At 48.9% G+C, this 14,237-nt stretch overlaps 1 protein-coding gene and 1 long non-coding RNA gene across 6 annotated transcripts; one reads left to right on the top strand and one right to left on the bottom strand.

Annotated features, from left to right (window-relative positions):
• Window positions 1-1,832: 1,832 nt before the first annotated feature.
• On the top strand, window positions 1,833-5,888 carry LOC106047015 (uncharacterized). 2 transcript variants are annotated; one of them, XR_001213568.3, is made up of 4 exons: window positions 1,833-2,879; window positions 3,395-3,602; window positions 3,770-3,955; window positions 4,369-5,888. It is a non-coding gene; the product is annotated as an uncharacterized lncRNA (long non-coding RNA). The 2 variants fall into 2 exon arrangements; XR_001213569.3 differs by lacking the exon at window positions 3,770-3,955 and having other exon boundaries at window positions 1,837-2,879.
• Window positions 5,889-6,318: 430 nt separating this feature from the next.
• Window positions 6,319-10,673, bottom strand: LOC106047014 (prolactin-releasing peptide receptor-like). Of its 4 annotated transcripts, none has more exons than XM_013198308.3 (3): window positions 10,443-10,673; window positions 9,956-10,086; window positions 6,319-9,359 (listed from the first exon to the last, which is right to left on the bottom strand). In XM_013198308.3, exon 3 carries the CDS (start codon window positions 9,290-9,292, stop codon window positions 8,201-8,203), a length of 1,092 nt encoding a protein of 363 aa, XP_013053762.2. In that variant the 5' UTR covers window positions 9,293-9,359; window positions 9,956-10,086; window positions 10,443-10,673; the 3' UTR covers window positions 6,319-8,200. The 4 variants fall into 4 exon arrangements, with proteins under 4 accessions (XP_013053762.2, XP_047921211.1, XP_047921212.1 ...); XM_048065254.2 differs by having other exon boundaries at window positions 6,319-9,327; XM_048065255.2 differs by having other exon boundaries at window positions 9,956-10,056.
• Window positions 10,674-14,237: the final 3,564 nt, after the last annotated feature.

Genomic DNA, 14,237 nt, shown 5'->3' with positions numbered 1-14,237 from the left:
ATTCAGTACACATGTAAAAAAATATCAGCAATCCTTCATGTACATTCATAACTAATGCTACGTCTCAATTTATTCTGAAAGGAAGGATGAAGGATGTCATCATTTGCTGCTGCAGGAGAAAACTGAATGGTAATCAAATAATGGCAGTAGTACCTTGCATGTATGTAAGCTCTTTCAAATGATAATCTTTCAAGTGCTTTGTAAAGAACAAACAAATATTATCTTTCTCTTAGAGCTACAGATATCTAAACAGACTGAGGCTGAATGACCTGGGCCCTTGTTAAATCCCTCTGTAGATTTGTCCCTAGTATTTTCCCCTTTGGAGATCTCTGATAAGAACTTGGTGGTGTTATCCTTCAATTTAAGAAAGTTTTGCACCTTTCCTAACAGCCCAAAGCTGAGACAGCTGAGAAATGGGTGGGCTTGGGGAGGCTGCAGAGGATGCATGGTTGTTTTCCCTGCTGGACATGGAGACAGCCCTGCCCAAAGGTGATGCTGGGGGCTGCGCTGGAGGAAAAGACTTGTGTTGTGTGATGGTGGTCCTTGGAGGCGCCCTCAAACCACTCGGTCTGGGAAGCATCAGCATCCTGATGGTGGTGGAAGGAGCCACCGTGCCACCAGGGATGGAGGGATGTTGGGGGAACAGGCACGGGGGACAGGCACAGGCCAGCTCAAAATAGGCAGGCTAAAGCCACATGCCTGGAGTATCAAAATCACTGATTATAATCAATTTAAGGAGGATCATATGAGCAAAGGCACATGGCAATCCATGTAAACACGGTATTACCAGTTTCCAAGTCACCAACAACTCAAAGCAAGTGGTCTCAGATGTTCCTGGGACGTATTCCAGCAGATGGGAGAGCTGTAAACTGCCAACTCTCAGCAGAGAAGAGAATAATCAGGTCTGTAAATACCTGTCTGTAATATGACGGGAAGGACTGTGAGGGTTGCAGTCCAAGGAGCATTTGTTAGAGGTCCCATGCTGCCAGCATTGAAATGTCTTGGGGTTAACAGAGAACAATTTCATAAATCAAAAATATTTTCCTCGGCTGAAAAGCGGATCATCTTGTATCTCATCTTGACAGTTAGAAAAGGATTAATCTCAGAGCTGGAAATTAGTTGTAGCTCAGATATGTGCAGCCAAAAACTGATTGGACAACTGAAATGTGCAAAGACCCCAACCCAGGCGTCTTTATCAGTTTTAACAAATCATCTGATAAAACATTTAAGCAACATGAGAATGATTGCAGATGGCTGATGATGAATCTTCATCCTGGAGGTCATATCCTACATTCAAGACTTTCATTCTAATAAAAATAAAAAATAAAAATAAAAAATAAAAATAAAATAAAATAAAAATAAAAATGTTAACTGTCTAGATTTTGGGTAGTTTAGTATCTCTTTAGCTTATGGCAACAGGCTGTCACAAGGCTATTTGTGGGTTGCAGTTGAGATCAAGAGCAATGCTAAGCTGGCAAGATCACTGGGTTATCAACCATATTTTAGGTGACAAGAGAGTATACGTGGAGAAAATAAGCTTAAGCAAAATATTCAACAAAAGACTTAATAATGGAAGATGGTTCAACAAAGTCGCCCCTTTTATAGCTGCCAGTTCCTGGTAGAACAAGCTAAGAGGATCCTGTTGAGGAAAGCTCCACAGAGTCAGCCTTCAAACATATTTTATCACTGATTTGTCTGATTTACTTTCATTAAGCGAGCAAATTGTGTTCTTCTTTATATATCCAGTTTCTTTGAATCAGAGACTGTGGTTCCTGAATTTGTGGAGTGGTTCTGAATTTATTCTCAGAAGACACGCGGGTTTTAGCTCACACTTGCAAAAGAGTATTTTCCCATTTCCTGCACGTAATTTGGGGAGATGAGCAAAACAACTCAAGGGGGGAAACACGGGGGTGGGGATTTACTCTCCTGGCATTTGAGAATGACAAATTCTAGTCAAGCATGAAAATATGGACAGGGAAACCTTTTATTCTTTGTAGATCAGTTCCCCAAAATTGATTTTTTTTAATGGTCTTGGAGACATGACTTATTTCAGATTATAGGAATATATAAAAGAGGCTGAGAAGGAGAGAGAGGAAGAAATCACAGAGGCAACCCTGCTTTGGGCCACCATGATGGATGGTGGGGATCCTCTTTCAAAGCTGCCCGTTAGTGCCTCTGAGACCCAGCTGGGGAAAAAAAAAAAAGGAGAAAAAAAAAGGAGACAAGAGGAGTTAATTAGGGCAATTCAAGGGGTTTTAATTAAGGGTGAGGTAATAGAGCTTGTGATGAGAGGAAATTAAGAAAGAAAAAATCGACAGTGGATAACAGCTTCTGATTTCCTATGGTGCTATTGGTTTGAGGGAGGACTAACAGCCTAAGGCAAGTAGTAAAAATGCCATCCTTTTAGGTCAATTAAAGCTAAGTTGGACAAAACAGTAGGAAATGCAGATGAATTCAGGGCGGGGGGCGGGGGGGGGAGAGGGGTTAGGATCCTGCCCCCATTCGCTCAATTTTTGAGACTTGGAGATAGGTACAAACCTAGATTTTGTCTGTTTACAGCTATAAAACAGAGAATCTGCCAAGTCTGCCCATTTAGTAAATGCCTCTAATACAACCTTGATTTTGGAAGAGGCTTGATTTGGCTTGGAATCTGCAGGGATTTTCATCAGTTGGTGAAAATAAGCAAAAAGGACCAGGGTCCTGCGGAAGAAGGACCTCTTTGTTTTATTTGTCTTCTCTTGGGTAAAAAGTGGAATGTTCTTTCTTTCCTTCTGTCTGTCTGTCTTTCTTCACGTAAAGAATCTGAAAGGAATTGACCTTCACTTCTCAGCATCCTTTGGGAAGAAATGGGCTTGCATCTCAGGTCACATCCTCATCCCGTGAGTATGATGGTGCATAGAACAGCAAACCTTGTATGGTCTCCCAAAGACAAAAAAAATTGATTCTTCAGTACTCTTGAGCATGTGGGGATGGACTGGCACCCCTTCAGGGGACACCATGGGTGCGGAGGTGAGCTTCACATCACAGCAGGTACACATGGACCACAAGAGGTTTTTTAACCCCTAGATCTTCATTGAGACCTTGGGCAGAGCAAGCCTGTGCCATAAACCCACACATGGCCCCAAAGCATTTTTCCCCACTCACACAAACCCATCGCTGTAGGAAATCCCTCTGTTCCCTTAACACCCTCCTCCTGGGATTTTGCAGGTCTTTTCCCACTGCAAGATCAGCTCCATTTCTGTCCAGCTGGCTAAGAGTTAAGAGGGAGAAATCCCTGCAGCTTTCCAGGGCAATAGGATCAGGAAATAAGGGCTGACGCTGGAGTGAATTGCTTATTTAAGACTTTACATTGCATATGCTCAGACTCTTTAATTTGTGTTCTCTGCATCTTTAGCCAAAGGTCAAAAAGATTTCGCTTTTGTGGCTCGTGTTTGCTGTGAGACTGAGCAAGAGGAGAGCCTTGCTCATAAAGCCCTGAACGCTGTTCAATACCATGCACTGATAATGTTCTCCAGACCGCTTCATCCCATGGGGGGAAAAAATCTGTATAAAGTCCGGAAAAGCTTCTTCCTGCCTCGAAACATGCGCAGCAGCAAGACCAGGTAGGCATCCATCGAGGAACAGATGGTCCAGCCTTATCCACCTCAAGGTGGCTTTGACTTTGGGGAACATGTAGTGACTTTGGGGGCAGGTCCTACAGCCCCAGTGGGACCCAAAACTTGCCCCCAGCTTGATTAAAACAGCCTCTTCTTGATCTGTTCCTCTTCAGAGGAGAAAAATAAAATTCCGCTGGCAGCAGGTGTGCCTGGGCTTTGCTAGCAGGAGCTTGGCATCCGGAGAACTGGGCAGCAGGGATGCACAGAGCCCGGGCTGGGCATGGGGGAGAAAATCCTCCCCGCTGGTTCTCACGGCACGTAATGAGGCGGAAAGGTCACTGAAAGGTTTAGCTCAACTCGTAAGTGAAACGGGGATTTGGGGATTTCCGTGCGGTATTTAGCACGGGGAAAACCTCCTCCTTGCGGCAGCTCCGCGAGCCAAAGCACAGAGTGGGGACAGCGGCTGCAGCCAGGCCAGGTGGAGTCCATTTTCCCTTCCCTCCCTCCTGGGGACATCCAGCTGGCACACAAAAAAAATCCTCCTAATTAAGACAGGTCTCTATTGTATTGGATACTTTGGCTATTTCAAACCCAAACTACATGCAAGCCCCATGATACCCTGGTATTAGCATCAGTTACAAGGTGGGAGTGACACATCCCTGTCTGTTTTAGCTCCCCTTTGCAGCAGCACTATGGTGTGTTTTTTTTTTTTTTTAAATTATTTACTTTTTCATATTTTTTAAGGATTGATGTGTTGTTTTTTTCCTCCCAGGCTCTGAGTCCTTTATTTTCAAGCTGCATGGCAGAACAAAGCAATACTCGCCATGGAGGAGCACAGCCGCACGGAGCAGCGCGTGCCTGCTTGCAATGGGCTTTGCTGCAAAGGAGTCAGAAAATCCGAGATGAAAAGGCCCATTTGCATTTCTATTTGTGCCGTTTGATGTTGGCTACCGAGTACAACTGGAACAAGCAACACTTTAAATAATCAAGAAAAAACTATCTAGCATCCTGAGCGCTCGTGGAGTTGGCCTTTGGTTTTCTGGTTTTTTTTTTTTGTTGTTTGTTTTTTTTTTGCTGTTGATTCATAGGCAGCTCTGTGCTTGGTAGAGAAACCGTGATGGCAGCATCACTAAGAGCTCAGGTGAGCAAAGCAGCTCTAACTGCCCAGAGAACATGAGCCCAGCAGATAATCTGTCCGTCTGTCCGTCCTCCTCCTGGCTCTGTGCTTCTCCTCTCCCAAGGAAACACAACCCACACGGCTGAAATCAGAGCAGCCAAGCAGCTTGAGTAAGCTGAAAGGCCAGGGAGGAGATGTGATTATTGTGAAAAACATTAACTAAAGATGATCGCGAGCACTTTGCTGAGTCCCACCTGATTCACCTCTGTCCAGGACTTCCTCTGAGCCTGTGCTCAGCAGCACGATTCGCACCCAGCTGGGAAACACGAGCACCGTGTGACGGAAGGGGTGACTTAATGACTTTTGCATACCATTATTTTTTCCTGAGTTAATTAAAAGTAGAAGTGCTCATATCAAGCACAGTGCTTCTGTGAGCACCATGTGCTCTTCAGCAACATGCGGACAAGCAGGACTTAGTGTAGTGGCCCAATTTAGTGCAGAGTTACCAGCAACATCCATTTTTTCACCAAAACTGCAAGATTCTTAAATGCTTTTAGTAACTCCAGGCCATTTTAGTGCCTTTCCAATGCCTCCACCAAAAAGCCAAATGGCAAAATAGCTCTATACCCATTTCACTGCCCTCAGAAGCTCAGAGCCGCTCTTGGTGCTGCAGAGCACGGGAGACTTTAAAGCAATGCTGGCTCCAGGGAAGCCGTCTGGAATTGGACCTGTTGAATAGGAAACCTCCATAGTTCAGCCCTGAAAACATTCACCTTACATGTACCAGCATAAAAGCTAGCTTTTAAACCTCATTACCCTTTTCTTTGCTAGGTTTTGTGCTGCCTGCTGACATTCTCATCCTGGTACCGGTTTGGTTTTTAAGTCCCTGATGGGCAGGTTTATTACATAAGAATACGCCTGGAGATTTGGGAGGTTTGTGCCTTTTCTTGTAATGCTGGGACTTCTCCCAGCATGAATGGAAGTGGCTCAGAGGCTGCCCTTGCCTGAGAGACCAATTATTTCTGTTGCAAAATTTCATGCAGGTACGGGATATTTGTGGTGCTGTGGTGAGAAATCAAAGTGAGCAAAAACACGTCATGAGTCATTACCTTGTAAATGAAAAAAATAAAATAAATAAAATAAAATAAAATAAAATACAGAGCTATTTCTTGGCAGAGCTCTCACAAAACCTCAGGCAGCCCCGGTGCTCCTGCCCTGATCACCAGCTGACCCCCGAGCAGCAGCCAGCGATGGTGGCAGAGAAAAACATCTCCAGATTGACTGGTTTCTTGCGATATGATGAAGTTGCGCTTAAGGAGAGCAACTGCAGGCCTTATTTTTTGGGAGATTTGAATCAATACAAATACACAGCCTGAGCTTTTTAAGCCTTTATTAGAGGAAGGGACAAGCAGTGCTCCTGGCTTGCTCTGCTTTGCTCCTCTAGCACGAGCAGTTCTGGCCTCTGCTCCTGAGCACATAGCCACGGGAAAGCTGCGAGAAGCAAATGGGGTGAGTGGCATTGTGTTTGGTGGGTCCCCATCTCAGCCAGCTGAACACACGATAATGTGTCGGGATGGCCATTAGGACCATAAATGTCGCAGCAGGAAGGTGAGCCAACAGCACACAGTTCCCCAAAATTGTTAGGGTCCGCCAGCTTCATTTGCACTGGAGGAGTGGCAGCCAAGGCCATGGAGAGCTTTCATCCAGAGGTGAGGACCTGCCAGCTGGGGGCTTTGAAGTCCTATCCCTGGCTGTGAAAGCAGTGGGAGATCTGTTGCTTGGCCCCATGGTCACAGCAGTGGCTGGTGGCACAAAGGCGTTGCCTTAGGTAGCCTGCAGCAGTTGTGACCCTGAAACTCAGTGCTCATAGTGAGCATCCGTGGAGGTGTGCAAGGCCAGGTTGGACAAGACCCTGTGCAACCTGATCTAGTGGGTGGCATCCCTGCCATGGCAGGGGGTTGGAACTGGACGGGCATTGAGGTCCCTTCCAGCCAGCGCAATTCTGTGATTCTATGCTGGTGCCCTTGGGCTGATGTCTCCAAATGATCCCTCACGGGAAATCAAGAGGTTAAAGCTGAGCTGGCCAACAAAGAGATGATGCCTTCTTGCTGTGCTGCTTGCACAGCCCCAGCTAATGGAACACAGAAGTGCCAAGCATCTGGAGACACCAAGAAGAGTCCAACCCACCCTATATCCAGCAGTTTCTGGGTTACAGCAGCCCATCACCGGGATTCCCACCGCCACCCAAGGAGCATGAACATGGATTTACAAGGTCTTAAACTACTCTGAGCAGGGATTAAAACTTCTTCCCCAGCAAGCACACAAACTGACATTGTACTCACCAACCACCCCATTCCCTTGAGCCCTACCTGTCTATGAAGAACTGCCTGAAGCTTACTGATGTGCCCTGGCTACGTCTGCCTTGTTTGGCTGCATGCCGATGACTTGAGAAATGGGGACCTCCAAGTGAGATTACACAGATGACTCCTTCAGAAGGACAAGTAGATTATGGAAGTCTTCCCCCCATTCAAAACAAGCCATCTGCTTCAGGCAGCCACATGCACCCACACGCTCGCCGACAGAAAAATGCATGCTTCTGGACGTATATTGTCCCTTCACCAATGGACTGCAATTTAAACAAACAAAAAAATGCACAGCTATTTAACTGCTACCTGTGAGAGCTAGTGCTCCTCCAGAGGCAGAAAATGCTATCTGTTGCTTAGGAACAATCTTTATCCCGCAAAATGAAGATGTACAGCCCAAAGACTTGTTTAAATGCACCCAACGTGCGTTAAACGCACCGAACGCCTTGCTGAGAAGCTGACCCACCCCTGAATACACCACAAGGAGAGGTCTTTTGTGCTGGATACAACACCAGCCACCTACTATAGCCAGCTGTGATTGGACATACAGGGTAGAGACCCCATATCCAGCCGCACTGCACGACCCAGCACTTTTCCTTGGCACATGGAGCAAGGGCAAATGTTGAGGCAGACTCTGGACGTGTTGATGTGTAGGCATTCGTGAAAACCGAGGCTTAGAGCACTATATCAGACTGGTTATGTGTCCAGTCATTCATCTGGATATACATACGTTGTTCTGTTCCAACAGGCAAGCAACAACTATTTCATTGGCACTTGCTTCTCTCTAGCTGTGCCCGATGGAAACACCTACCCGAGGTCCTGTGTGTCTGCACAAGGGCTAGCAAGCAAGTCCTGCTCAGGACTGCTCCACCTCTGCATGGCTGTGGTGGTTGTTGTTGCACCATTTTGCTTTGCTGCCAAGAAGAAAACATCCTTGAGATGCTCAGAAGAGCTGCTCCTCGAAGACACCCATCCCATCTGCTGCTTGCCTTGTGCTTGCTCCTTGCCAGGCATGAGAGACCTTCTGGGAACAGCAACAAACCACCACAACCAGCTCCTACGTCCAGCCTAAAGCAAAGTGCACGCCAGGTCTGAGACCAAGTAAGTCTTCTGGGGAACTTCAGCTAAGAGAATCTGTTTTGCAAAGCTATCTTATCCAAGACCCCAGCTGGAGCATCTGCCAACGTGGAGCAGGTGTTGAATCGCGAGGCCTTGCAGGACACGATGCTGGAGCTCTTCTTCTTGCGGTAGAAGTAGCTGCTGAGGTGGAAGCGGAACTTGTCATGGAGGGAGGCATAGATGAAGGGGTTATAGCAGGCAGAGCTCATGGCAATCAAGTGGCATGAGACCTGGATGACATTCACGTACCTCTTGTCCAAGATGGTGAACTCCTCGTCGATGTCTCTGATGAAGTTCACCACCTGGAGGGGCAGCCAGCAGATCGCAAAGCACACCACCGAGACAGTGAGCACGCGGAAGGTTTTCTGCTTTGTTTTGGTCCATTTGTCTTGGCAGGGGTAGGCAGCACCTGGGACGTTCCTCCGCCGCAGGTGGTAGGTAATGGCACAGAAGGAGACTGACACGGCCAACAGTGGGAGCATGTAGGACAGGAGGAGCATCAAGCACGAGTACAGCAGCCGCTCCCTCTCCTCATGCTTCCAAAACTCTTCACAGATGATCATGTCATGGCCAATGGTGTTGAGATCCAAGTACTGGGTGTGCAGGGAGGTGGGGACAGAGGCTATGATGGAAAGCAACCAGATGCAGGCCACGATGCAGACGCAGGACTTGCGACTGATCCTCCGGCGGATGGGGTACGCCACGACAACGTACCGGTCAACAGCGATGGCGGTGAGGGATAGCACCGAGACGAAGACGGTGGCGGCCTGCATCAAGGTGACGAAGTAGCACATGAACATCCCAAAGATCCAGCCCCGCACCTCGAAGGCGTAGGATACGGTCAGCGGGACGCAGGCCAGGCACATGATGAAGTCGGCTGCGGCCAGGTTCCCTATCAGGAAATTGGTGGTGCAGTGCAGCTTCTTGGTGAGAGCGATGAGGAGGATGAGAAAGAGGTTCCCCATGCACGCCACAGCCACCAGGGTGGCGTAGAGTGGGATGAAGAGCGGTTTGAGCTCCAGGAGGAGGTCAAGGCCAGTGAAGAGAGGGACTGAGTCGTTCTGCCAGGAGTTATTCAGGAGCTGGCTGTGAGCCATGCCGAGGTGGGACCAGCTCTGCTTCTCCTCCCTGCCTTGGAGTCGGGCAGAGACCAGACAATTAGCCCTGAACAGGAAAAAAAGTGCTGGGGTTCTTCTACCCAGAAGAACCAAGGTCTGTCCCCAAGGTCTAGGTCCTCTTTTCCAGCCCCCACCACCAGTGATTTTTTTTTTAAAGACTGAACAGGGGCAGACACATCCGAGCTTTGGTGTGGGGAAAATGGGAACTTGGCTAGGAAGAGGTTAACCAGGCGGCTGTGCTTCTGCAGGGAGCTGCCAGCCTGGGGGCAGCAGCTCGGGATGCTGCATGGAAAGTAGCCCGGAGCTGTGCTGACATGCTGGGGAGGTGGGGGGGGGGGGGAAGAGGCGCTCCCACATTTCTTCTTGCTCTTAGTGTTTCACCTGCCAGCCCCAGCCCCTGCCTCCAGCCCCCCCGCTCAGCAGGAGGGATGTCGCCCACCTCTCCCCCATCCCGTTATCTCCTCACCACCTCTCCCCCATCCCCTTATCTCATCCCCTTGGGTATTTCCCCCAGGAAAATTGGGTATTTCCCCGTTGCCTTCCCACTGCTGCTCTGGCTGAGACGTCTCGCAGCATCCCGCTCTCTCCGACCCCGTGCTCAATCCTCCCTCTCGCCCTTTCCCCATCACTGTGGTTAATTACCTGTGGCACTTTGTCTTCTCCTTCCCTGGGTTGCTTTCTCCTTGCAGAGACGGCAGCGGGATGGAGCGCGTGGCTGCTGCCCCGGCAGCTCCAAAAAACTCCTGACGGCAGCACAAGGGGGGGAGGCAAATCTATTACAGCAGAAAGTGCAGGAAAATGCAGAATTAACCCCCAGGGCCCCACACTGCCAAATTTACCTTTCTGTCCCCCTCACCGGGACCTGGAAAAATCTCCTTACCCCTTGTGGATGGTCAAAATTGTATTAATTAAATAACCAATCAGAGTTTACTGAGAGATATTATAGTTTGCTACTTCACGCTGCAAGTGATGTAGCGCTGGGTCTGCACGCCCTGCCCTGGAAAACAAAATCTGGATGGAAAGTAGAAGCAAATCTGATGATCGATTGAAAGAATAAAATATTCTTTTTGTTCCCTTAAGGAGGTCGGAGTCGAGTCCGCTCTCGATCCCCGCTCCGGCGCGCACTCACCGTCCGCGATCCACCTGGGCAGACACGGGGAGCTCCTCCAGGATCCCACCGTTCCCCAGTTGTCCCAACCAGGATGGGGCAGGGGGGTTTGTTCAGGGGCTGATGTCCACCGCAAGCCCTCTGTCCACTGCCATCCCCGATCTCGCCCCTTATTTTTGCAGCGATGCGGTGCCGGAGCAGCGGGATTAAAAGCCGGGGAGGAGCGCGGTGTTCCCACCCGCGGGGTGGGTATTCCTGGTACGCGTGGGGACGGGCTGCTCGCCCCCCTGCGCTGTGGGGAGAGGGGGGTCGGTCCCATGGGAAGGGGGAAATGGGGTGGGTGGGCACAGGGACCACGCGGAGCTCCCCGACGGGACCCCCGGCTGGGGGAGAGGGAGGGAGGGAGGGGCGAGGGTGGCTGTGGGGCAGGGGTGGGCCTGCTGTGGGGTGATGGACAGCCAGCTGTGGGGTGAGGGTGGTCTTGGTGTGGGGTGAGGGTGGTCCTGGCGTGGGGTGTTGGGCACCAAGCTGTGGGGTGAGGGCAGAGTGAGGTGGCGGCGGTCCTGCTATGGGGTGGTGGGCACCTAAACGTGGGGTTATGGGCACCCAGTCATGGGGTTATGGACACCTAACCGTGGGGTTATGGACACCCAACTCTGCGATGAGTATGGCCCAGCCATGGGGCAAGGACAGCTGTGGGATGGTGGACACCAAATCATGGAGTAAAAAGGACCCAGTCATAGGGTGAGAGCAGCCATGGGGTGATGCGGGGTGATGGCAGCTATGGAGTGAGGGTGGCCCAGCCGTTGGTCAGTGGACACCCAACCATGGTGTGATGGACACCCAGCCATGGGGTAAAGATGTCCCAGTCATGGGACGGGAGGAGCCAAGGGGTGAATATGGCCCAGCTGTGGGGCAAGGACAGCTGTGGGGTAATCATGGTTGGGGTAATGGGCACCCAACCATGGAGTAAGGATGTCCCAGCCCTGGGGCGAGGGCAGCCATGGGTTGAGGGTGGCTACGGGGTGATATCAACCATGGGGCGATGGATGCCCAGCCACAGGGCAAGGATAACTTTGGGATGATGGACACCCAGCAGTGGGGGCAAGGACAGCCCAACCATGGGCCAAGGACAGCTGTGGGGTGACAGCAGCCCAGCCGTGGGTCAAGGGATGACCAACTGTGGCACATATGCCAGCAAAGGGTGCAGATACAATAAAATAAAGCAGAATTGCTGCAAGTTTGGGTCATATCAGTACAAATGGGAGTCAAAGACTGTCAGCATGTGACGATTTTTCTTCCCACTGAAACACCAACTTTCACCAGGCACACTTTGGGTCACCTCTCATCACGGAGCCATGGCAGCACACACCAGAAATAGGTGACCTGCACGATCCATGGGCCTTTTACCTTCAAGGTAACTTCAATATCGACATTTTTAAGAACATAGAGAAAAAGCTTTGTCACTAAAATGCCCTTTGCACAAACACGAAAAAAAAAAGCTGCTGCAATGTGCTTTGAGTCATGCAAGAAGCAGGACTGGATTTAGATTGCTTAACTCTTCCCTCCTGTCTGTGTTTACAAACAACACAAATACCTTTAAAAAAAAATAAGCCTGAATCTCTTCATCCTTAGAATGAATTAGGCTAGTTTTAAACAGGTATGCTTCAGGGAAATTTGGGCTTTTCCTTCCCTTCTTATTCCTTAGCTTTGCATTAATACCTTGGGGTATTGAGAGAGCAGCCTCTTCCTCCATCTCCTGCTATTCTGGAATTGGGGGATAAGTAGCCACTAAAACACTACTACGACAAGCTAAGGTTTTTATTAAAGTGATGGAAGTGGTTGCAGCTTTTTTAAGCCACGAGCCACTGTAAACAATCTTCTTCATCTCCTGTTTTGGCCTCTCTGCTTTCTTCTGTGGGGGGAAAAAAAGTTGATTTTATGTTAGACACACTCTGTGAGGGTATGGAATGGCAGGAGGGCATTTCTGTGTCGTATTGATTTCCACCCACATCCATTCACTGTGGGTTTTGTGTTTTGGATTTGAAGAGAGATGGGTGCATGGCCTCAGGAGATATCATCCAGCCACAATCAGTTGGTATTTAAAAAATAAAAATTCGGATTAAAGGCAAGCATGATCCACATGGCTGAAATCACGATCATTATTCCTCTCCTAAATCTAGTCTATGCCTAAGCAATTTGCTATACAGAGCATAGCTCAGGTTGGAGGTGTGGACCTTTGAAGCAGGGTTGAAGCTATTTTAATGAGATTCCCCCTTTTGTCACTGATTTTACCTTCCTTTGGGAGGTTTGAGGCAGCACAGGTGAGCACCGTGCTCAGATATTGAGATTAAACCCAGGGGAGCTGAAGGGGGGCCAGGGCTGAGGCTTCAGCTGTGCCAAAATCAGGCAAAGGTGCTGGGGCAGATGGAGCCAATTCCCTGGGCAGATATGAAAGGTCACAGCAGAGCTGGTTTGGGTTGATTTTTTATTTTTTTTGTGGGAATTAGCCAAGTTAAATGCGTTCCTTTTGTTCTGTTGTGGCAGGGCTTGGTGGAGCTGAAGTGATTTGCTAAACTTAGAAATTAGCAATTAAAGGGCTTTAAAAATGAAAATTAGAGTAAGGCCAAAATTAAAAATGGGGATGTTCTGTTTTTGGTTTTTGGTTTTTTTTTTTTTTTTGGTGGGGGGGTGGGTGGGGTGGTGATGGAAGAGCTGTGGCTGGTGACGAGAGGGTTTTCATAGCCTTGGCATGGTGGTGCAAAGGGGTTTTTGTGCTGATGGAAGAGGTCAATGAAGCTGCTCCTACAGAGCACAGAAGCAAGGAGAGATCACACAAAAATGTGAGTACTCACTAAAACCCCCATTTTATTCCTCCTGGGAGCTATCTGCAGCCATGTGCTTTGTAGCTCTCCCCCTGTTTGTCGAACCTCACCTGCAGTGCTGGAGGAGGTTCAGGGGGTGGGTGTGGGGATGGGGATGTTCTGCCGTAAGGAAAACCTAAAATAAAAGGAGAAATAAGCTTAAAATAGGAGGGAAAAATATATGGCAGGAATTGAGCTCTGAGCTCCTAGCCTTCACGAAGCCTAGCTGCCTTGTTTAAGGCTGGCAAGGGAGGTGCTCAACAGATTTAGGCTGTTGAAGAAGTAGGGGATCAAAGAGCAAGGCTTAAACTTCTGCTGCCCCTTCTTTCTCCTTTTTTCTTGGCTTTATGTTGGCAATGCCTTTGAAATCTGTTTATTTCCCTGCCAGAGAGGGTTTTTGCACTTGGATTTTCGTTTTGGAAGCAATTCCCAGATAATTTCATCTTGGTGAATTGATGTGTGGGTAAAGATCTTAGAAACAGGGGCTGGGGAGAAACTAGTCTTAATGGGTATTTATTACCACACTGTAGTTACATCACGCAATTAAAAGGAGAGGGACCGGGTATTGCTTCAGTATCGATTTCAGTTGTGGGATCAAGTTCACAACAAAAGACGTCTAAAAAGATTTGATAGCTGCCGAGAGGCAAACAACAGTGTTGATGTCCTCTGACTGCAGTGATTACTGTGTATCCCTCGCCTTATGCAATTGTGTTATGACAAGCTCAGTGGTAACAAGCTGAAATTAAGCCTGGGGAGAGCAGGGCTGCTGACCCGGAGGGCTGGCTGGCGCTCGGATGGGGCTGGTGGTGGCCACGTGCTTTTGTTCCTTGCCATGCAGGTGGAGGCCCCAGTGAGGCAGCTGCTGAAAAACTTCTCCTTCCTGGCCCAAAAGTGCCTCCTAATCACTCGAGGGGCTGCTTGTTACTCTGGCAATGGCCCTTCTGCTGCCGGC

The sequence above is a fragment of the Anser cygnoides genome, chromosome 5 (assembly GCF_040182565.1).
Source record: "Anser cygnoides isolate HZ-2024a breed goose chromosome 5, Taihu_goose_T2T_genome, whole genome shotgun sequence".
Lineage (NCBI taxonomy): Eukaryota > Metazoa > Chordata > Aves > Anseriformes > Anatidae > Anser > Anser cygnoides.
The sequence above is the reverse complement of the archived record's forward strand: the minus strand, read 5'-3'. Positions and strand labels throughout refer to the sequence as shown.

What these genes read in the sequence shown, in the direction of transcription:
- LOC106047014 (XM_013198308.3), bottom strand. Translation starts at nt 9,292, where the DNA reads ATGGCTCACAGCCAGCTCCTGAATAACTCCTGGCAGAACGACTCAGTC.